At 47.1% G+C, this 23305-nt stretch overlaps 1 protein-coding gene across 3 annotated transcripts in view; it reads right to left on the bottom strand.

The window, feature by feature from the left end:
• The window catches only part of CDCP1 (CUB domain containing protein 1), a 56287-nt gene that overhangs the window by 23609 nt on the left and 9373 nt on the right, over positions 1-23305 (bottom strand). For 2 of the 3 annotated variants that reach the window (XR_011527481.1, XM_070577162.1), the window contains exon 2: positions 3233-3442. Coding sequence is in view for 2 of the 3 variants with exons in the window: in XM_070577162.1 (XP_070433263.1) it covers positions 3233-3442 (210 nt within the window). In the remaining variant the exon portion in view is untranslated. The remainder of the gene's footprint in view (positions 1-3232; positions 3443-23305) is intronic. The other variant, XM_070577163.1, reaches the window with a different exon arrangement.

Here is a 23305-nt window from a genome sequence, read left to right as displayed (position 1 = left end):
AAATGACACTGTTTTTTGAAAACCGTGGGTTTTACTATATAGTGAACTGTGTGTGGCATCTGAGGACTGACTGGGAGACTCATCTTGTGAGGTGTGCCATCAGTTACCCTTTTCCTTGCTCAAAGTGGCAGTCACTTTTTGGTTTGATTATAAAAGTAATGCATGTTTATCAAAAATGACAGTACAGAAGAACACAAAGAAGAAGATGAATGTTTCCTGTCCCCCCTCCCCCACTATAGGAAGAATCTAAGGTGAGCATTTTAGGGTTTATTCCTCCAGACGCGGGGCTCTGTATGATTGTGTGTGAGTGTGTGTGGGTTTAATAAAGAGGGGTTGAACTACACAAACTATCCTCCTACTGTAAGTTGCATTCTGTTCAGTGGAACAAAACTATCTGGGGCATCTTTCCATGTCAGATGCACACGTCTACTTTATTCTTTTAACAGCAACACCCCATTCCATTGGATTTTTAAGTATATTAGTACTCTCCCCAGCTCAGTAAAAGCTTCATTGAGATTTTCACTGTAATTAACTTAAACTGATAAATTAATTTGGGGGAGAATTGACACTTTAAAAATACTGAGATTTTCATCAGGTAACATGGTGATCTCTCCATTTATTTCCACTTTCTGTTTTGTCTTTTAGTAGAGTTTTATATTCTGCTTCATAGAGAGTTGATGTGCTTCTTAAGATTACCCCTTAGCATTTAATTAGAACTTTTGAACAATGGCGACCAAGAACATGCATGCGTAGTGGGAATCCTTATGTTGCTCCCTGTTTTAATGGGAATGCTTCTATGGCTGACTGTTGAATCTGATATTTGCTATCAGTTTTTGACAGACACACTTTATTGGATTGGCAAAACATCCCATTTCTTTTTTTTTTTTTTAAGATTGGCACCTGAGCTAACATCTGTTGCCAATCTTCTTTTTCTTCTTCTTCTTCTCCTCAAAGCCCCCCAGTACATAGTTGCATATTCTGGTTGTAGGTCCTTCTGGCTCTGCTATGTGAGCCGCCACCTCAGCATGGCCTGATGAGCAGTGCTAGGTCTGTGCCCAGGATCTGAACCCGTGAAACCCTGGGCCACCGAAGTGGAGCATGTGTGCGAACTTAACGACTTGGCCATGGGGTCGGCCCCTCTTTAGTCTTTCAATGAATCTTTTGGATGTGATATACTTACATTTTATTTAGGATTTTTTTGCATGTATATTCATAAGAGATTGGTTTATGGTTTTCTTTTTTATGTTTTGGCACACTTTGACATCAGGGTTGTAAGGGCCTTATGAAATAAACTGTGAAACTTTCCCTCTTTCTGTGCTCTAGAACAGGGCTCGGCAAACCACAGCTCATGTGCCAAATCCAGCCCAATAGCCGTTAATGTGAATTAACATGAGGGACGTCATCGCCCATTTGTTTACCTATTGTCTGCGGCTGATTTTGTGTTATAACAGCAGAGTTGAGTAGTTGTGACAGGGACCATCTGGCTTACAACATCTAAGATATTTACTATCAGGCCTTTTACAGAAAAAGTTTGCCAACCTTCCTCTAGAATGGTAAATATCATAGAGATTGTCTTCTCCTTGAAGTTTTATAAGATCCTCTTTGAAACTGTCTCTCACTAACCCAAACCCTGCTCTCTCCCATCTTGGATGTTTTCTCCAATCTCCTCTTTGGTTATTTATTTATTCAGGCTTCCTCTCTTTCTATGAGTCAATCTGGCCCATTAAGTTTTCCCTGGAAATCATCTATTTCACTCAGATTTCCACATTTATGATCATTATGTTGCACACAGTCTCTCACAATTTTAGAAATCACCATTGTATATGTCATTAAATCCACATTTATACTTCTAATACTGTATATCTGTATTTCCTTTTTCTCTTCTCTGGGAGACTAGTCAGAGATTTGTCTACTCAATTAGTCTTTATAGAGCACCAGGTCTTGGCTTTAGTTATCAGACATAGTTTTAAAAACTGTTTTTAAATACTTTTTCTCTTTTTATTTTTCTGAATTCCTTCTTCCTAACGTTTATTTTATCCTTTTACTTGCTTCTTGATCTACTGCCTGATACATTTATTTTCAGTTAAAGGTGAAGAAATTTTCTGAGGGGCCGGCCCGGTGGCGCAGTGGTTAAGTTCGCATGTTCTGCTTCTTGGTGGCCCGGGGTTCGCCGGTTTGGATCCCAGGTGCAGACATGGCACCGCTTGGCAAAAGCCATGCTGTGGTAGGTGTCCCACGTATAAAGTAGAGGAAGATGGGCACGGATGTGAGCTCAGGGCCAGTCTTCCTCAGCAAAAAGAGGAGGATTGGTAGCAGTTAGCTCAGGGCTAATCTCCCTCAAAAGAAAAAAAAGAAAAGAAAGAAAAAAATTTTCTGAGTATGGCTTTGATTGGGTCAAAATAATGTTCTCCTTGTTATAACTACATCTATTAGTTCCTAGTTGGCATGCTCGACTTAAAATGATTGGGAAATTATACATTTAATTCTTTCTGCTTGATTATTATTTCTTATGTCACTCTCCTCTCCCAACCTCAAATTATGAATAATAATAATACCCAGTATCTATAGTTTGTTGAGTTCTTGTGTGTCACATACTCTCAATCCATTATTTTATTTCATCCTCATAACAACTCTGTTGGTTGGTACAATGACTCTTATTTTACAGACTAGAACACTAAGTCACAAAGCAATTCAGTCACTCACTTGAAGCCCTGTGATCAGGTCACTTGATCAGTAGCCCTGGAGCCTGAAGCCAAGCCTAGCTCCCTCAGCCGCCAAAGCTGTAGTTTTCTCCATTGTGCTCCGTGGACCCATTTCCCCACTCTTATCTCCTCAAACTTCCAATTCTTCTGTCCTCCAACTCCTTTGACTTTTGCTCCTCCTCAGCCTGACGTTTTTGCACATCAGACCGAGCACCGCAGTCCTGAAGATCCACAGCTCCATTAAGAGGCAGTGTTGCCTAATGGTTACAGGCAAAAACTTTGCAGCCAGCGTGCCCGGGCTCCTGTCCTGCTGCCACTTAAGAGCTATGCCATCTGAGGCAAGGTGCTCTCTCTGTGAACTTCTCAGATGGTTGTTTTGAGGAGTAAACAACTGAACCCATGTACAGCGCGTAGAACCGAGACTGGCTGCATCAGAGCTAAGCAGGGTGCAGGAGAGATCTTAGCTCTCTCGCATTAGAGGCTGGCTGGCACAGGAACGGGGGCCCAACGGTCCCCGAGAGCACACTTACCAATATTCTTCTGGATCTCCACAACAAAGTGATTCTCTGGATCCTGGCAGCTAAAGGAAAAGACTGTTCTCTCTCCGGATTTGATGGACAACGTGGTTACATGCTTTTTAAAAACGACGATGTAACAGGCCTTCGCTGGCAGAGTTGGGGTCCCGGGCTTTATGAGAACTGTAATGCCGCTTCCATGTGGCACAGCAATCTCAGAAGCTTCTGAAGAAAGGAAGAAAACTGAAGTGAGCAGGATGATTTGGATGTGCAAACCCTCTGTCATCCCCTCAGTCGGTCCAGGAGGATGTCCTCTTTGACACCTTTGTTTCTTCCCCCCCCGGCCTGAGAAGGGAGATGATGCAAAATGACACTGCTGTCCTTACCAGTGGGAAAGAACCGAGCCATTGTGGCTGGGCATTGACACATGTCTCTTGGTTGGCTTATTCAATTTTTCCAACAATTAAAAACACTATACCACAACCTAGATGTCTTGAGCAGAATGTTTTCAGATACCCCATCTGCGCAGTATTAAACGGCAATCAGATGAAAGTCCACACACAGAAACCGTCCATCTGTAGAGAGAGGTTTACCTGCTAAGAGCTGCCGTCTCCCGCGCCAGGCACTTCTCACGCCCAGTCCGCACGTATACGCAGGAGCGGACATTAGGAAAACTTGCAGAAATTAGATAGAAACGTATTGTGGCAATGAACTTGGAAACTTAGAGCAAAACAGTGCTAATACCTCAGACTGGGGTTCAGCAAAATTGTCTGAACAAACGATACCAAGCGAGGGAGATGGGGTTGTTGTTAGACAGCGGTGTGCGCCCAGGTCAGGACGGGGCCCTGATTCACCAAGAAGCCCAACTCCTTCCCACCCCCTTCGCTTGATGGACTTTTAAGTCCTCTCGGACGGAAAGGAAGAGCTGCTTCTCTCCTTAGCAGCCGCCGCCCCTTCCCTGATTTGGGTCCTGACTGTGAGTCTCCCGGTGGCTGAGGGGCTGGGAGCAGTGGATGATCGTGGGGCCCGTGGAGGGAACCCAGGGGCTCACAGAGAGGGGCTGCAGTTGGTGCCTCTGTCCTGCTGTTTTCTGGAGCCAAGAGATGGTCAGTACCCGCTATGGCGCTTGTCCGTGGACGGTGCTCAGTAAGCATTTAGCCAACAAATAGCAATGTAACCAAAAGCTTTGCTCTCCAGCTACGCTTTTTCCTTTCCTTTTTGAACCAACTTTGTTGAGATATAATTTATATACATTAAAAAGGACCTATTCATTTTAAGAGTTTTGATAAATGTGTATCCACACGTGACCACCACCGCAAACAAGATAAAAAAAATTTGCATCACCCCCAAAAAGTTCCCTTGGTGCCTCTTTGCAGTCAACCTCCACTCCTGGTCCCAAAAAACTATCAGTGAGTTCTGCCTGATCTAGACCTTCATATAAAGGGAATCCTACAGTATATTCTCTTTTGTACCCAGCTTCTTTGCTCTCATGTTCGTGAGATTCATCCACGTTATTGCATGGATGCATGCTCCTTTTTATTGCTGAGTAGTATTCCACTGTCTGGAGAGACCATGATTTATTTATCCATTCACCTATTGATTGACATCTGAATTCTTTCCAGTTTTTGACCAGCTGTAATTTTACCAGATGTGCCAGCCTGCACGAGAGCTGTGCATTTCTCCTCCTGCACAGTACACGGGTGGCCTGTATTCCTGCAGCCCAGCAGGGTGTGTGATCAAACATTTGGATTTTGTCAACCTCTTTTTGTACCCCTCCCCTCCTTGTTCGCTCTGCTCCAGCCCTGCCCACCAGGAACTCTATACATAGTGTGGAAATTGATCCCTCAACCTGTGATAATGAACTGCAAATATTTTCCCTGGTTTATCAGGTAAGAACTTTACCCTCTGTGGGCCTCTGTCCCTTCACTTGCAAAATGAGGAGGTTGGGCTAGAATAACTCTGCCTTCCCTGCCTGCTTGCAGTCTATGATCAGTATGAGTAAGTAAGAAGAGATTTTGCAACTGTAAGCATTCCCAACTACTGCCCAGCAGTGACACATCTCTCAGAGCACCAGGTCACCAGCACGGCTGGCTTGGTGACTTTTTTCAAGAGGGCCTAGGTTTGCATTTTTGGAGCAAAGCTTTTTATCTCTCCAGCCTCAGCTTCTACCCCTCTCCACCTTGGTCACTGTGCTCAGGCCACCTTTGCCTTCTTTCTTGAACACACCAACCTCTTTCCTACCTCAGGGCCTTTGCACTTGCTGGTCCTGATTCCTAAAATGCTCTTTCTCTAACAAGAGCTGGTTCCTTTTTGTTATTCTTGTCTCAGCTCCAGAGTCACTTCCTCAGAGCCGCCTTCCCTGACCAGCCACCTGAAGTGCCCCTCCCACATCCTCCCCTATTGTCCTGTACCTGCTCTATGTCCATTGCTGCTCTCATCTGTGACTGAGCACCACGTTATTTGTTAATTTGTTCCTGCCTCCTGAGAACGGAACATGAGCTCCTTCCTATCAGAAGGTAGCAGAAACTAGCCTGTCTTTGTCAGTGGGCGCCCCAGGACCCAGACAGTGCCTGGTACTCACATGGAGGCAGAAGTTACAAGCCTCCCAACAGCTCTATATAAAATCTCCACGTTCCTGTCTTTGATGCATTTAGTTTCGTCACTGACTAGTCACCCCAAGGAACTCAGGATAGATTTGGATACTTTAACTGTTTTTCCAAATTGGTTTTTTCCTTTTGTTATGTTACAGAGATGCAATCACCAACCACCCGGAACCAGACCAAGCCTCACCACAAGAGCCACACCCACGACCTTTCCCGCATTTTTACCACTAAGATCTCTCCAGGACGAGCTTAGGCCTTATTCCCATAGCCTACAGTGTATGTGGAAGCAAGTTTTCCAGCTGAGCCTGCGCAAGCGAATACCCACCTCTCATTTTTGAATATTCGTCCCCCATCCAAAATAAAAGTCCCTGCTTCCCTTTGTTCGGGGACGCCATGACTTTGGAAATGGTTCCTCATGGTCTCCTATTTGCCGCAAATATACTTTACTTTGTGAGGCAACTACTTCTGGTGGAGAGTCTGATTTAACTCGCCAGGAGGGAACCCACTTTGGTTTCGGTAACAGTTTCTTACAGACATACCACATTCCTATATTTCAGTCTGGGCTAACAAATCTCGGTGGGAACCAGGGACTCTGAGCTTTTTTTTGCTGAGGAAGACTCGCCCTGAGGTAACATCTGTTGTCAATCCTCCTCTTTTTTTTTCCGCTTGAGGAAGATCAGCTCTGAACTAACATCTGTGCCAATCCTCCTCCATTCTCCTTGTGGGTTGTGGCCACAGCATGGCTGACGTGTGGTATACGTCCACGCCCAGGATCTGAACCAGCAAACTTGGGCCACTGGAGCAGAGTGCGCCAAACTAAACCACTACACCAGGCTGGCCCCTGAGGTTTTTAATTCATAGCCTCAGAGACAGAAAACATCCTCTGAGACAGAAGTTTGTTTACTCGAATGTTTCATCTTCAAGCAGCAGGGCCATTTTGGATGTTCTGAGATGGATCTGCAGTCCCAGGGGTTCTTCAAGACATCACATTAAAAAGGAATCAGATCCATGTCCAGAAACCTGGCTGCCAGATTGATATCCAAGCTGTATATGCCAACCCTTGTGTTCTTTCTCTGTAATCACAAAGACGTCTTACCACGTCATTTGTAAAAACTTCTTGGACACCCAGTCTCCGAAGCGTCCGCCTGCTCTCCCGTGGGGCTGATTCCCCGTCAAGTGTAGCTGCTGCCAGCTGAGGTCTGCAGCCCAGCTAGCCGGGTGAGCAATTTCTTTCCCAGTCTCATTTTCCCTTTGTCTGCCTTTACACCCTTTGGCCAAAACATGTGCAAATTCCTGACTTTACCGTTATGATTACTATTATTATCATTAAGTGTCAGACACTAAGCAGATTAGTGGTCACCAGAGGCTGGAGGTGGGGGAAGGGGCTGGAGGGCAAAGGGCAGAGGAGACGGTAGGGTGACAGAACCTTTCCGTAGCTTGACCATGTGGTGGTCACACAGTGTACCTAAATGCCACAATCCATCAAGCTGTACACCTAAAATCGGTGGTTTATTGTGTGTAAGTTATCCCTTAATAAACAAAAAAGAGGAAAAAACTTGTGTTAGAAAGGCTGTGTTTCTTTTTTTTTCTTTTGAGGAAGATTAGCTCTGACCTAACATGTGCTGCCAATCCTCCTCTTTTTGCTGAGGAAGGCTGGCCCTGAGCTAACATCCATGCCGATATTCATCTACTTTATATGTGGGATGCCTGCCACAGCATGGCTTGCCAAGCGGTGCCATGTCCACCCCCAGGATCCAAACCAGTGAACCCCAGGCCGCTGAAGCAGAATGTGCACACTTAACTGCTGCTGCACCACCAGGTCGGCCCCAGAAAGACTGTGTTTCTACACAAAGTAGGTATTTAATAAATGGAAAAAAAGAATAATCATAACCACAATTAAAATATAGTTTAATAATAATATTTTTGGGTGGGCCTGGTTTCTCTCAAGGTATGAGTAACATTTTCAAATAGCTTTAAATTAGATTTTGAGAAGAAGAAGGCTGATCTCACTAAAATTTCTCCTCTCAGTTCTTCTCTCCTGCTTTCAGCCAGGTCAGTACCTCAAATAATTCTGGGTATATGACTCTATTCTATTATTAATGACAGCCAAAGAAAAATATATAATCTCTTTTAGAAATTCATTTTTTCTTTTAGAATCTTTGCAGTCATATATTCATTCAACAAACATTTTCTGGGTTCACAATATGTTCCAGGGACCATACTTGGTAGGAATTGATGAGGATTTTAGGCTGGTTAACTTTAAAAAACTGCAGATGAGAAGCAGGCTCTGAGGACTGGAATTTGCTTGCTCTTTGAGAGATATTTGCATTTGTGAAGGAAGGAGGGATGACCTTGTAGGGACCTGAAATTGGCCACCCCAGGATGTGTCTCTTTGGCATCGGGATTGTTTGGGGCTGATTGCTTTTGATAACAGGGACAGGGAAGGAGGCTCTGAGGAATGGAACTTGCCCTTGTCGGGACACATTTACATTTGTAAGGTAAATCTCTATCTGTAAAAGGTGCCTCCCTCTCCATACCAGGAAGAAGAAGAGAGATGACCTTATCCCTAGAAACTCTTAATGGGGAAGGCAAGAACTTAAGTTGGTTGCTGTCTGGCAATCTCATGTAACTGATTTAGGGTGGTGGCTTCTGACCTTTACTTAATCCAATTTGATTCTTGTCTAAAAGTCATGGGATCACCCAATGACCAGACCCCACCTGCACTGATACCATTTTAACTTTTATTCATGTTCTTTCCTTTGTCTTGTAAAGAAATGACTCACATACCCATGCCTTATAAAATTAGCCCTAACCCTCAACTGGGGGCAGCAGCAGCGGCTCTGCCTGCCCCTGGGCCCTGTCCCCATGCTATTCCACACTATTCTCTAAATAAAAGAGCCCTACTGCCAGATCTTGAGAGTCCAAGAAATCTTTCTTCGGACTCCTCGGCTCACCGACCTCGCATCAGGAATGATTTAACGACAAAAACAGCTGGAGTCCTTGTCCCCAGGGAGTTAATAGTCTAGACCCGGGGTTTCTAAATGGTCTGTGGAGGGCTAAAAATGATGAGGTTCCGAGTCCCAGAATGCCCAACATGGGACCTGGGAATCTGTATTGGAAACACTTTTTTTTTGTACGGTGGGAAGTAGGGATTGACTTCAATTTTTGTTTCCATGTGGAAAGCCAACTGCCCCAACTCTAATGATTGAATATGCCAGTCCTTCCTTCACGAATCGCTAGTGCTACCTCTGTTGTTTATGTTTTTATTTTGGGTCTAAATAACCCAGATTTTCATCCAGACTCCTTTTGCGAATAAAGAAGATGAAGTCTTGTAAGGGTTAAATGACTCACTCCGGGTATACTTTTCGTACTTTTAACGTCTTATGGAGTTTCTTTGTTCTGACTTGGAGATGACCAACCCAGCATGTCCTGTCCAACCACACTTCGCATCACTCCTTCTGTGCCCCAGACCAGAGACTCTGGGTGTGTAATCTGCACCTGGCTTCCAGCTCACAGCCCGGAGGAACACCTGTGCACCAAAGCCAGGGTTTACCGACCTTCGCAGCAGGAGAAGACCTTGATATTATAGGCTGTTTCCTAGGGTCACAGCCAAGCACACATCACCCCAAGGACTGTCACTTTCAACTGCCGCCCTCGTCCTACAAGGTAACTGTATCAGCTGGAGGGGGAGAGCGGGAGTGAGGGGACAATGATCCAACCACGTACATCCTTGACACCTGGACCCCCCTGACCCGCCCCCCCCACCCCCAATTCCACACTCGAGAGGCACTGATTTCACTGGATGAAAGTAGGGGAGAGACCCTCGCTGCTGGAGTGAAATAACTTCTAACTCATTTTATCACAAATGTTTGGAGTTTGAAAACAACATCTTGCTGGCACATTTTCCCTCTTCCCCACTTGCCACCGTTAATCATCCCTTGGAAGTGGAGATTCCAACACTGTGGAATAAATCTCAGCCTCCCACCACCACCCCCCCAGTGGGGCCGGCACATCGCAGCGCTTGATAAATGTACTGTAATTTAGAGAAAAAGGATGGGCGTTTTCTTCCTCAACATTTCTTTCTCTCGTCTCCCCAGGAACTTGGTATTTCACTGGTCTAGCGTTTCAGAAGATCTGTTACCCAGGATCACAGAAACTCAGACAAAGCTCCAGGTTCTGTCGTGATTTTGAGGTCTCAGTGGCTGAAAGAAACCCCAGCTGATCCTGAGTGGCGGTGCGTGGGCTCTCCGCCCCCCAGCCTTCTCGAGAGCTGCAGGCACGGCAGTGGGCGCATGACTCACAGCTCTCTTCTTCACTCTCCTGCCTCCTTATTAGGACACCTTTGCTAGTTTCTGCCTCACCAGCAGCTTCTTGGGCGGGAATTTCCAATTATTTTAATCACCATTCATTATTCACCATTCATTAATCACCGTATCACAGGATACTATACAAACAGCCCTGCTACTTCTTCTCCCCACCACCCTATTTCTTTGCAAGGGAAACAAATGCAAAGAAGGCAGGCGATGCCACTAAACACCAGGAAAGTTATTTGCTCCCAGATTTGTCAAATACGGTTTAAAAGACTAACAAATGTGATTTAAAATTTCTTAGATGGTTCAGAACCAGCTGCCTCAAATCTGGGTGTGGTTTCCTGGGAGGCTCAGCTCTCAGGTACTCTCTCTGTCCAACGAAGGTGAACTGAGCAGCTCCCAGCTGGGGGCTGGGCACAGCCTGGGCACCAGGAGATACGTATTCAGACAAATGGTGCCCTGGAGGAGTGCCCAGGATGCCGACGGAGACGGACGCAGGAAGCAAGCGGTGTAATCGTGAATCAGGGCAGCGGGTCATCACGGCCTGAGTGGGAGTCAGACTCCAAAGCCAGCCCATAAGGAGAAAATCCCTTCTGGCCAAAACAGCCCCGTCCTCTTTTAGGAAGATGTCACGTCGCAAGCCAGTGTTGCTCTTTCAACAAGTCCATGGCGCAGTGGCTGGTGTTTGCTCATCCACAGAGCAGATCCCCGCTTCTCAGGTTGAGCACCTGATAAAGTACTGATTTGATGTCAGGGGCCAGGTTTGCAAAATACGTTTCATTAAATGTGAATGCTCACTCAGAGCATGGGGTGAGCCTGAGGAAGTGACACCAGCAGGAGGGACAGGGATCCGTCCTCCGCCTCTCATCCCCCCGCCCCCTCCACCCCGGGACACTCACACCCGTTTACATGATTTCTCCCGCCTTTATTCCCTGCGGGAAATACTTGCTGAATTCCCATAAGTTGAATGCATATTTGCCTGTCTCTCTGCCCCACCAGATGGCCAGCAATTTGAGGGCATCGAGGTAGGTCAAGGTACTCTGCAGACCCTGAGGGCCAGCTATTAACTGTCTGGGGGTCTCAGGGCAGGCTTCACAGAGGAGGCACGACTTAAGATAGGTCTTGAAAAGTGAATAGGAATTTGCCGGCCACGGACAGTGAAACGGGCGTCAGGAAGGACAGGTGGAGGGAACGGCAGGCGCAACGCCAGAGAGGTGTGAAGAAGATGGCTTCCTTGGAGCCACTCCAGGGAGTCTGGTTGAGCCAGAGGGCCAGGAAAGTGTGGGCAGAGGCGGCTGGAGACAGAGGCAGGGGCCGGGCCGGGAAGGGGCTTGGCTGTTGGCCATGGAGTCTGGGCTTCACCCGGTGAGACCAGCACATTTTAGCAGCTTTGTGTAGTGGATAAGAGCTTGGATTCTAGAATCTGAATGCCTGGGATCTATTCCTGGCTCTACCGCGTACCATACCGCGTACCAGCTGGGCCCCCTCGGGCAAATCCCTAGCTGTTCTGTGTCTCACTTTCCTTATCTGCAAATGGGGATAATAATGGAACTGTAAGGACTAAATGAATTGTTACCTGTGAGGTGCTGAGAACAATGCCAGGTGGTCAATCCACATTAGCTGTTATTATGGTTGGTACTATTAACAGTGGCACAACTACTACCACTAGTGACAGGGCACCACCGAGGCGGTAGGTGGGGGCACGACTGTAGCAGCAGCTTGGCTCTCAGCCTAAAGCCCAGAGGCCTGGCCGGCTGGGCGAGATGAGGGTGAGGCAGGGAAGGCACCCAGGGGCCAACTTTAAGGAGGCACGGCTCTCGGTTGTGCAAGTGTGAGAGCCTCCTTGCCCTCCCCACGCCTTCCTTGCCCTGGCCTGGCCCTGTTTACCGGCTATTAAGGCCCTTCTATATGTGCTGACTCATGTGACTCCAGCACCCCTCTGAGCCTCAGAAAAGTGACCTCACTTCCCCAAGTTTGCTGAGCTCAGGAGGCAGCAGGGACATTCTGGTTTGACCCCAGCACCCCTGCCCTCTCCACTGGCCTTGGGTACCACACGGAGCTGCATCCTGGAAGCTGCCAAGGCTGCTCACGTAAACCAGCAGACGGGGAGGAAGTGCTGCCATTCTTATGAAGTGCATGGAACTGTTGACTGACCCCAGGGCCTGGGCATCACCACCAACATAACCCACTTCAGCGGGGCCTGCTGTGGGGGGATGGGTGGGGTGGGGGGTGGAGAGGACCAGACGGTCACATGGCAAATCTGGAGTCTTCTAATCCAGTGGCCCTGGGGCAGTGAGATTTGCAAGCATTGGAGAGACAACTGGTTTCGACACCCTACATCCCTACATCCATTTGGCATTGATGTGGCCAGGTCCATTCACAGACTGGTAAACTGAGGAGGAAGTGTCACCAACGGCGGGAAGACCACCCATCTGTCCACCTGGAAATAGTTAATTTCCCACATTCACACAAAAAGGAAGCACAAGACAAGTTGCCCTTTCAGGAGCTATTCAGTCTGTCTTGGATGAGAAGCATTGAGACTCTAGACACCAGGCCTGCCTGAAAAATAACAACTGCGAACACTCAGTGAGAGCTTAATAAGTGCAGGCGCCAAGCTTGCATTTGACAAGCATTTAAAAATCCCCACAAGCACCCCATACAGTAGGTTCTAGTGTGAATCCCCATTTTATAGGTGAAGAAACTGGGGGCTCAGAGAGGTTAAGTAACTTGCCCAGGCAATGGGATTAGTAAGAGGCAGGGCCAGCTTTTGTGCCCGAGCGTCTGACACTGGAGCCCAGGCCCGATAATGACTGCTCAGCAGAGCCAGGCCTGCCCAGGAGTTCCACGCACAGCCAGGAGCTCTGCTGCCAACGGTTTGTTCCCACAGACAAGGTCGGTCAGGCTGGAATAAAGCATTTCCTGGTGGCGGGCTCTCCAGGACGTCCAAAAGGAAAGCGGTTTGTTTAAAAGGGTTAAACGGGCTCACTGCATTAATACACATCTTTATTTCGAAATGATTTGAAAGGGTCGTTTGAATTTACATTTCAGATTTAAAGTGCTCTGGAATTCGAAATGTTTGGGGCGTGTTTCTTCTTTTGTGTATTTTTTTGGCAGCGTCTCAGCACAAGGGCCTGAGAAAGGGAAGTAGCCATGTTTAGCTGCGACGGCTCTGCAGCTTCGTGAGGTTTTCCTGGGGGTTGTGGGCATGGGAGGCACGCGGCCGAGTTGGTGGCAAAAGAAAAGCAACCACGACTCTGGAACAAAGCACTGGGTATAAAGGGCCGGTGCCAGGTCTTGGCAGGAAAGCATCCTACAGAACTCCAGCCCGAGGGGCTCCCTTCTGGAGGTGAGACTCACGGGCAAAATCAGACCTAGGTTTAGAATTCCCCATATCTCCATCTACCGAGTCTGCTTCTCCTTTAGTTGAGGTGAGAGAATCTCAACTCAGGCCTCTGGTTTGGCTCGGCGGGAAGTGTTTCCTCCTGGAAAGAGACTCCCACCTGTCCTTCCGGGTGTCTGAGCCACTCGTCCACTGGTCTGGAAATCCAGCAGGACCTGATAAGACACACTCACGCTCCCCCCACCTCTACCTGGTCCCGCTCCCCACTGCACCCACCTGCTCCCCTGGCTGGCTTGGGGAAAGCAGCCTGCGAAGCAGCAGGGCAAATGTCTCCTTCTCTCTCTCAGAAGTAAAGGGATGTGGGATGATGGCTGCCCAAAGGCACCCCACAAAGAAGCCGGGGCAAGGGTGGGGGTCGGGCCATGCCGGAGGAGGAGGGGGAGGATGTTCCGGGCTGCCGTTGGAAGTCTGGAGGAAGAGGTGAGTGACAGGACAGGTGACCATTCCATTCCCCAGCCCCAAAGAGCATGTGTACCTCCCAAGTGCAGATACGGGCCACAGGTGGCTACAAGAACTCGCCTGCCATTCCACTATTAGAGCTTCACAGGCTCTCCAGAGGAGAGGGCCACATCTTCAGCCCATGTACTGAACACTGCAATGATCGGCTAACACCCCACGAAGGACTGGACATCGACCACAGGTAGAAATAAACGGTCTGGGCGTGATCGAGTGTCCCCCAGGGTAGGATAGGACACAGGACTGCACTGGGGAGGTCAGGGCAGGGAGAAAGGCACGGGGTGGAGGACTAGGGCACGCACAGGGGAAGTGGAAGGCCTGAAGACAACTTGGTGCTGTAATTCTTTTTATTTCTTATTTTTCAGTGAGGAAGATTGGCCCTGAGCTAACATCTGTTGCCAATCTTCCTCTGTTTTTTTTTTCTCCCCAAAGCCTCAGTACATAGTTGTATATCCTAGTTGTAAGCTCTTTAGTTCTTCTGTGTGGGACGCCACCAGAGCATGGCCTGATGAATGGTGTGTGGTCCATGCCCAGGATCCGAACTGGCGAACCCTGGGCTGCTGAAGCAGAGCATGCGAACTTAACTGCTATGCCACTGGGCCAGCCCCTGGTGCTGTAATCCTGACGAAGGTTGACTCTGGCCACTACACTCAAGGTCATGACAAGCTGCCATCCAGGCCAGGTACTGGCATACAAAGATGAACAAAGCTGGGCCGGACTTCCAGAGTCACTTCCACCCCCTTGTGAGAGACCCACAGTTTCCTTAAAATAGTTTACTATTTCCCTAGCACTTAGAATGACCATAGAGTACCATAAGACAAAGTTCAAAGGGCAGTGTTAAAAGGAACCCATGTGTACTCCAAGCCAATCCGATTTGTTGGAATAGATTATCAAAACAGGGGACTGTGTGTCCATCCATTTACTCCCTACTTTTAATTCCCACACTCCTTAGGAAAGAAATTGAGATGCCATGATGGAAGTTATTTATTTCCTAAAGTAACTGAACGGTCCTCCAAAGGGGATGCTAGCGATCAACTGCCTGCAGGGCTGGTGCTTTGAATTATTTTTCTAAAGTGGCGATGGGTTTGCACAGAACCACCCAGACCCTCTGTGGTATCTTCCCTTTCATGATCAAAGACACACACCATGTTAGAGACCCACAGCGGGGCTGTGGGCCCTGTCTGGGCCAAGGTCTGAAGAAAATGGACACATCTATCCATAAATCCCTCTAGGACTGTGGCCATTTTAAGGCTTCTTGCCAACCTAAGACACAGACTTTAACATTCAACTCCAGATTGAATGGAACTGCACTGGAGAGCTCAAAGAAGAACCACAGAGGTAGAGAAAGCTGCAGAAGAACAGACTTCGGATGTGGGAATTGCAGAACTAAACAACAAATATAACTCAGTTTATGACCACTGTAAATAATTCATGATGATATGCTAAAATGCCACTGGGCCAGTTTAAATCACATTAACATTTTATGAAATGTTAAAAAGATTCATTTCGTCAGGCCTTGAAGTGTGAGTCACGATGACCATGAAAGGCACTGAGGATCACAGGGACGGATGGCAAGAATCAAAGGAGGAGATCAAAAGAAGCCCATCTGCATGTAGCTCAGGGATGGACGCAGACCGGGGGTCCCAGTGCCCCTTCCCTGCCTGCTAAATGTTTAGATGTTACTGAATTTCCAATCTCTTTAGTGTTCCTGTCCTTGAGCAGTTTGTTCCAATGGCCCTGGCTTGCCTTCAGAGACTGAATCATTGTTCAAGTTCTTCTGACAAAAAGTTAGCAGGGAGAGGCCAAGTGGTTAAGTTCCTGCACTCCGCTTTGGTGGCCCAGGGTTTCCTGGTTTGGATCCTGGGCACGGACGTGGCACCACTCATCAAGCCATGCTGAGGTGGCGTCCCACATGCCACAACCAGAAGGACCTACAACTAGAATATACAACTATGTATGTCCTGGAAGCCTTAGGGAGAAGGAAAAATAAAAAAAGAAGATTGGCAACAGATGTTAGCTCAGGTGCCAATTTTAAAATAAAAAAGTTAGCAGGGAGATGGTTAAACAAGAATCACACACAAAAGACTGCATGTTGTGTGATTCCATTTGTATCACGTTCAAGAAGACAAAGCCAATCCATGCTTGTGTAAGTGAGCATAGCGAATTCTGGGGGGAGGTATTAACCAGGAAGGGCTAAGACGAAAACTTCTGGGGCGCTGGAATGACACACACACAGAAGTATATATGTGTATGCGTATATGTATACGCATACATAACATTTTTATCAATCTGTACACTTAAGATTTGTGTACTTTATTGTATGCCTCAATAAAACAATTTCTAAAATTCAGAAAACCATTGCTAACCATTTGAAACTTTCTCGGATGAGAAGTCAACCCTCCCCCGTCCCTCTGGGCAGACAGCAAACCCCTCCTGAGTCCGTCTCTGTGCCCGCGCACTGCTGGGCATGGGGTCTCACCGACCAGACAAACGATTCAGTCTCTGCCCTCAGGGGACTAGGTTCTTGCAGAGCCTCCCTTGACACAACAAACTGTTGTCTGTCCACCACTGAAGATGGAGGAGAAAAGCCGGCTGGCTTCTGATGAAATGGTCCTTACCAGAGTCTGAACCCCGAGTGCAGGGAGTTACGGCGGAGGCGGGAGGCTCATGTCTCTGGGCCTTAGGAAAGGAGGGGCCTGGAGCGTGTCAAGACCGCCTCCAAGTACAAGGTTAGAATCCGACGCACTCGTACATTTACAAGACGAGCCTTAGAATTGTGGGGTGTGCTTGACTTTTGTGTGTACGGGGGGCGGGGGGGGGGGAAGTAAATAATTAAAAAAGAAAAGGAAAAAGAGCATTCATCTTTTTACTATCCACAAATAAGCCCTGCAAACTTCTTTCCCCATCTTTTTATTGTGATAAAGTATACATAACATAAAATTTACCATTACAACCATTTTTAAGTGCACAATTCAGCGGCATTAAGTACACTCACATCGTGCAACCGTTACCAACATCCATCTCCAGAACTGTTTTCATTTTGCAAAACTAAAACTCTGCACCCATTAAACAACTGCCATTCCGCTTCCCGACAGCCTCTGGCAACCCCTGGTCCACTCTGCGTCCCTGTGAATTTGACCACTCTAGGCACCGCATGCAGGAGGGATCACACAGTGTTTGTCCTTCTGTGTCTCGCTTACTTCACGTAGTGTAGAGTAGGTGTGCTTCACTATTAAACCTGAGAATTAATTGCTCATCACTGATTTGAATAACAACCAAAAATTGAGCAAAACTACACAGACTCAAATTCATGCATATACATAATAATTGCTCTGTAAGAAGGGGGAGAAATTCTTCTTTAAGCGAAAAATGGTATCAATAACTAGAAAACTTAAAAGATGGCAAAAGGTTATGAAAAATAAGTGGGAGCATTTCTCCAAAAAGTGAAGAAGTGGTCAGAGGTCACTCAGCCTGCTACCCACAGGCTCTCAAAGGCCTTTACCGTCCCTTGTCTCTGTGCCACAGACTGAACAACGGACACGGGCTTGGGGGCAGGAGCGCATAGCTTCCAGGAGAAATGTTGTCATAGGACTGCATTCTTCAGCGATTAGGAGGGATATAAAAGAAAACTTTCTTACTTGTCTGAACATAAGCCATGAGCTGATTAAACTAAAAATAAGTTCAGTTTGAAATGAGCTTTTCCAGAAGGTTTTATCAGCCTATTTCTACCTTATTATTCATCGTCCCTGAAAGGACATTGTGTGAGTCGGGGGTGGGGGCGGCAGGGAAATGCTTCATGACTAAAACATCCACCTTTGATTTAGTTCAGCCTGAGCTTTTAAAATCCACTAGTGAAGGAAGGGAGAATGAGAGCAGGAGAGAAGGTTCTATTAAGACGGACACCAGTTCTGGGGGGCCATTTGAGTGCTGACCTCCAACATTCCAGTGGACGTGAGTAGCACTCTGCCTCATGAGCGAAGTCACTTGGTCATTTGCTGGGCCTGCACCTGGCTGGGCCACTGTGGACAAGCCACCCTTCCTCGGTAAACCACAGATTTCTCATTTGTAATATTTGGCTAAAAGCATGAACTGCGTGGGGCTGCTACAAGTGTTGGAATGAGACCTTATGTGTATAGCACAAAGAATGGGGCTGGGCATGTGGCAGGCCCTCAACTAGTGATGGCCACCATCATCACCATCCCCACAGATCAGACAAAGCCCCTGAGCCTCTGAACCCTGTGGTGTGCAGAATTCTAAGAAGACCCCCAGCTACCCATACCCTTGTATATTCTCATCCCCTTGAGGTGGGAGGGACTCTGAGTAAAACAGGCTGTCACTCATGTGATTAGGTTATGTTGTATGGCCCAGGTGACTTTATCTGGTGAGGCTGACCTAATCAGTTGAGCACTTACAAGAGACTGGGCTTTTCCTAGAGAAAGCGCCTTGAAGTGTGAAAAGGATTTGACAAGAGGGAGATTCTCTGGAGCTGGTTTTGAAGACGGAGGGGGTCACGTGGCAAGAAATAGGAGTAGCCTCTCATTGCTGAGAGCAGCTTTGGCTGTCAGACAGCAAGGAAAGGGGGACCACAGACAACAGCCACAAGGAGCTGAATTCTGCTGCCTCCATGTGAGTTTAGAAGAGGACCCCAAGCTCTAGACAACACAGCTTGGCCAACGTCTTGATTTTAGCCTGGTGGGGCTGAGCAGAAAATCCATCCACACCATATCTGGATTTCTGACCTACGGAACCGTGAACTAATTGACAGGTTTTGTTTTAAGCCATTGAGTTTGCGACAATTTGTTATGAACAACAGAAAACGAATACAGAACTTGTAACCAGATGGGTATCAGGCAGGACCTGCTGAGCTGCTCAAGGCAAGGGGTTTTGACTAGTATGAAGTCATCTAGGACACCAAGCCTTTCTGTCTGAACTGAGTTACTAATCTGGAAGCTGCTATGTCAAGTGGATAGTCTTTATGGAAGCGTACATCAATGATGATGTCTGAAACCATTGTATTTACTGTAAACTTTAGTGTCCAGATGCTGGAAGGTGACAGGGAGGGAGGTGGGTGAGTGGGTCAGAGAGAAGGTGATGCTGAGGCCAAGGGAGCTCATGGCTGCTCATCTCACCTAGAGGGCAGAGCAAGAACAAGAGGAGAGTTCTCAGACGAAATCCAGAAATCAAGGGGAGATTCAGTGGGAAGGCCGGCCTTAAAACCCAAAGAGTCCAGAAATGTTAGGTTGTGTAGGGGCTGGCCAAGGCTGAAGGCCGGTGGGAGGTGGCATCTAGGAAGGGTGGCAATAACTTACCAGCCCCCATTTGTTCAGCATCTGCCAGGTGCCAGGTACTTTCTATACGTCTCCTTTGGATAAATTGTTCAAATTTACAGCCGGGAAGATGCACAGCTGAGATTCCAACCCAGGACTGCCTGACTCCGGAGCCCATGCACTGCTCCTCCTCCAAGATGTCCACCCTCAAGGTCACCTCAAGTGTTCACCCCTTACCCCAGCTAGGGAGGGGCAGTGGTCAGAAAGAGTTGTTTCGGTTTGTACCGCTCAACACCACCAACACAGAGAGAAGTGCAGGTGTTTTCTTTTCCAAACACCTACTCTGAATATGCACCTGGCTGTTTGCCCAAGTCCAGAGGCTCCCTGACCACAGAAATGTTCTGTAGGTAGGAAGGAGGCTCATCCCAAGCAAGACTCTCTACCTAGTATGAGGCCCCCCTTGGCCTGTAATCTTGACCTTCAGAGCCCTGACCCCAATTCGTCCTCAGGAAAGACGAGTCCTGGGCAACCAGGGATGGCATCTGCTCGTCCTCTCATCTCTGACCTCTGCACCACCTCCTTCACTCCCTTTCCTCCTGATAGTTTGGCAGCAATCTACACTCTGCCTTTACCATCGTCAGGGGGATGACTACGAGCTGACTCACCCCAGCTCCATCGCTGCTGCAACTGGAAGCACAGACTGCGGCATCCGCCCACTGCAGCCAGGGGACGTCAGCCTTCCCCACAGGCAGCTGGGAGGGGGTGAAACTGGTCTTGGGGGGCCTTAGCTCTACCTGTTTCCTAACTGCAAAGGCCTAACCTCTTGAACACTTAGGGAGACATGACTGGGGACTGTGAGTGTCTCATCATCCCAGGGGCCAGGCAGCCAAGTGGGAATACATCCTTCTGTTTAAACCTTATGTTTTAAGGACTGGGGATTAGTACCTTTTGTTGTTGTTGTTTCCAGCAATTTTAAAGCATGTGTCAACTCACACAGCCTGACTTGGAGAATAAGTCTTTGAATGAAGCTCTCAAACAACTGCAGGCCAGGTCAATAAAGTGATTCCTCTGGCAAACCAGGTAGGCGGGGGTAAAATAGGTCAGCAAAGGAAGGCTGCACACTCCAGGAACTCTTTGGGGCCAGACAGACACATGTTCTCCTTACCCAGAGGGGCAAGGACAGTTCCCAGGAGGTGTATGTCAATGAGGACGGCCATTATGAAATAAATTACTTCAGAGAATCGTTATTATGGAAGGTGTTATGATCATGAGGATGGCTGTTATGGAAGGTGTTAAATCAACAAGAATGGACATTATAGGTGTTCAGCCATCATGGATGACGTTGTATCAATAAGGATGGTCATGATGGAAGGTGTTACACCAAGTAAGATGGCCATTATTGGCACCTGGACAGTGCCAGTGTTGGGACTAGCCAGCGATCTTAAGATAATTACGCCAAAAAATTCGTAGAGGTGAAAAACTAAGTTGAGGGGCCACGAATGCTGAGATGGAGTTTTGAGGAGCCTGGCTCCAAATCACATTGTATTGGCAAGTGGAAGAAAAAAGCAGATGGTTATTCCTGAAAGGGAGAAAGACTGTGGTTCCGAGCACTTTCCTTTCCATGAACCATATTCCTTCCTCACAGTAGGAGTTGGTCCTCCTGTTAATTGCTATTGCCAAGGAAAGAAGAGGAGGATGGGACAAAACTCTAAAATCCCAGAGTAAGGAGGCATTTAATCGCCATTTAACTACACTCTATTTTGCTCCTATAGTGTGTCTCCAGTTATAAATCATACATTGAAGGATTAACTCTTAATTATATTTTCCCAGATAGTGGATCACTTGGCAAGTTGTCTTTTCAGAGAAGGTGGGAAAACCCTTTAAAAATACCAAAAGAACACTGTAGGATTATTGGTAACAAGTAACAGAGCCATGCTTCTGCTCCAGGGCCAATCTCTGGGTTTTGTCACGATGTCACACAGACCTCAGACACCAGGGGAACACCTTGTCCTCCTCCTCCTCTTTGCCTTTCTTAGCTTCTCTAAGCTATGCCCCATCCCTGATCTTTACTGCAATTCTTGTGCACACATCTTTTGCTGTACTTATCACATTGGACAGTATCTCAAACTGAATGCTTTCAGGGGTCCAGGCAGGTAATATAAATGAGAAAAGCCAACACAGCGAGGGAGGTCTTGTTGAATCATAGTGTGCATGCTCTACTAAAAACTTTGTAATTCAGCTTTTGTCAGGACACATGAAACAGAACTGGGCCAAGGCCTCTAAGTCACCAATTTGTAGCCCCTGGTTTATATGTCTTTTCTGGATGGTGAGTCCCTGGAGAGCACAGGATGAAGGTTTTCTGCCTCTGTATGTCTAGCATCTAACAGGAGGCTCCAACATCTGTGGAATGAATGGAATTTGTTACCAAAATGACCTAGGATTGGGCTAGATCTGTTCAAGATATTCTAGGCAAAAATCAAAGTGCTGGGCCCCAAAAAACCAAAAATAGGGGGAAAAACCCAAAAGCACAGCAAGTTTCTTTCCAAGAGAAGTCGCTCTGAGTGGAGAAGGCAGCTTTGGTCATTAGTTCCTGGATTCCTAGTGACTTCACACTTCTACTCCACCCCTTTTGTACAACCAAATTCCTGCAGGAATCAACTGTAGACTTTTTTAAAGACAGGATCTACATTCAAGAAATTTGTTTTTTAACACAACAAAACTATTGATTGCTATATTCATACCTGGCTTTGAATATTTTTTAAAATTTAAAACTATTCTTAGGGAAAACCAGTGATGATAGAAGGCAAATCAATGGCTGTGAGGGGCCAAGGGGCAGGGATGGACTGCAGAGGCATCTGGAGCAACCTGACGGGGCGATGGAAATGTCACATCATGCATTTGACTGGATTCATTGAATAATGCAGTTGAGACTGGTGAATTTTACGGCTTGAACATTATTCCTCAATAAAGCTGAAAACCATGTTTTACTCTTAGATAAATAACACATGAAGCGCAAAATTAAAAAAAAACCAATGAGACTTGGTTTGTGAAAAAGTCTTTCTCTTACCTCAAATCTGCTGCTGTTGCCAGAGGCAACCACTGATAGCAGTTTCTCATGTCCTTCCACAGGGAATCTATGAATCTATGAATATGTAAGTCTATATCTGTCTGCCACCCCTATTTTATTTTATTTCATTTCATCTTGCCAAAAGGTGGCATGCCATACTCCCTGTCTGAACCTTGCGTTTTCCTCTCCATAATTTATCTTGGGGGTCACTCCACATCAGTACATCCAGAGTACCCCATTCTTTTGCACGGCTGCATAGCATTCCACTGCTTGAAGGTACCATAATTTATTTAACCAGGGTTCTAATGATGGACATTTGGGTTGTTTCCAGTCTCCAGCTACCAGGCCAAAGAGCAGAAGATGCTTATCTAGAGTTTCAAGGTGCCAGCGGGACACACCTTCCCTCACATCCCAGGTTGCTGGCTGGAACTAGGAATGTACTCTCCACAGAGGCAGAGACCAGAGAGGCTGGAAGCTGTTATTCCAAGGGTTTCTCTGCCCTGGGCTGTGGTACGCTTCTGCAAGATGATCCGAGCACTGTTTACAGTTTGAAAAATGCCCTCTATGTTCCAACAAGTTGAGACCTTGCTCCTGACAGATTTCGCCCAAGCCTGAAGTGCCTGAGAAGATTGTCAGCAACTTCCAGGCCGGTTCGGCCATCCTTCTTCACCTCTGAGCAGGGATTACAGGCGGAGGCCCTGCAGGCTCCACGGAGACGCAGCTCTGGTCTCACGACCTGGCACACTCCAGCCCAGTCTTGGTTTATGACACCTGCTTACAAACAGCTGTAGTCCTCAGAAGCCCATTGGGGTGTTTTTGTTCATTTCTCACATGAAATTGGGCATGACATTTAAGCTATATAGAACCGGTCCGGTCAGTCCCTTGGCTAACAGGAAATATGTATGTGTGTGTGTGTGCGTGCACACAGGTACTCAATTGCAAACAATTTTTAAAAACTTGTTCTAGGTTATTGAGAACAATTTCT

The sequence above is a fragment of the Equus przewalskii genome, chromosome 15 (assembly GCF_037783145.1).
Source record: "Equus przewalskii isolate Varuska chromosome 15, EquPr2, whole genome shotgun sequence".
NCBI classification, from domain to species: Eukaryota; Metazoa; Chordata; class Mammalia; order Perissodactyla; family Equidae; genus Equus; species Equus przewalskii.
This window is presented reverse-complemented; position numbering and strand designations above follow the sequence as displayed.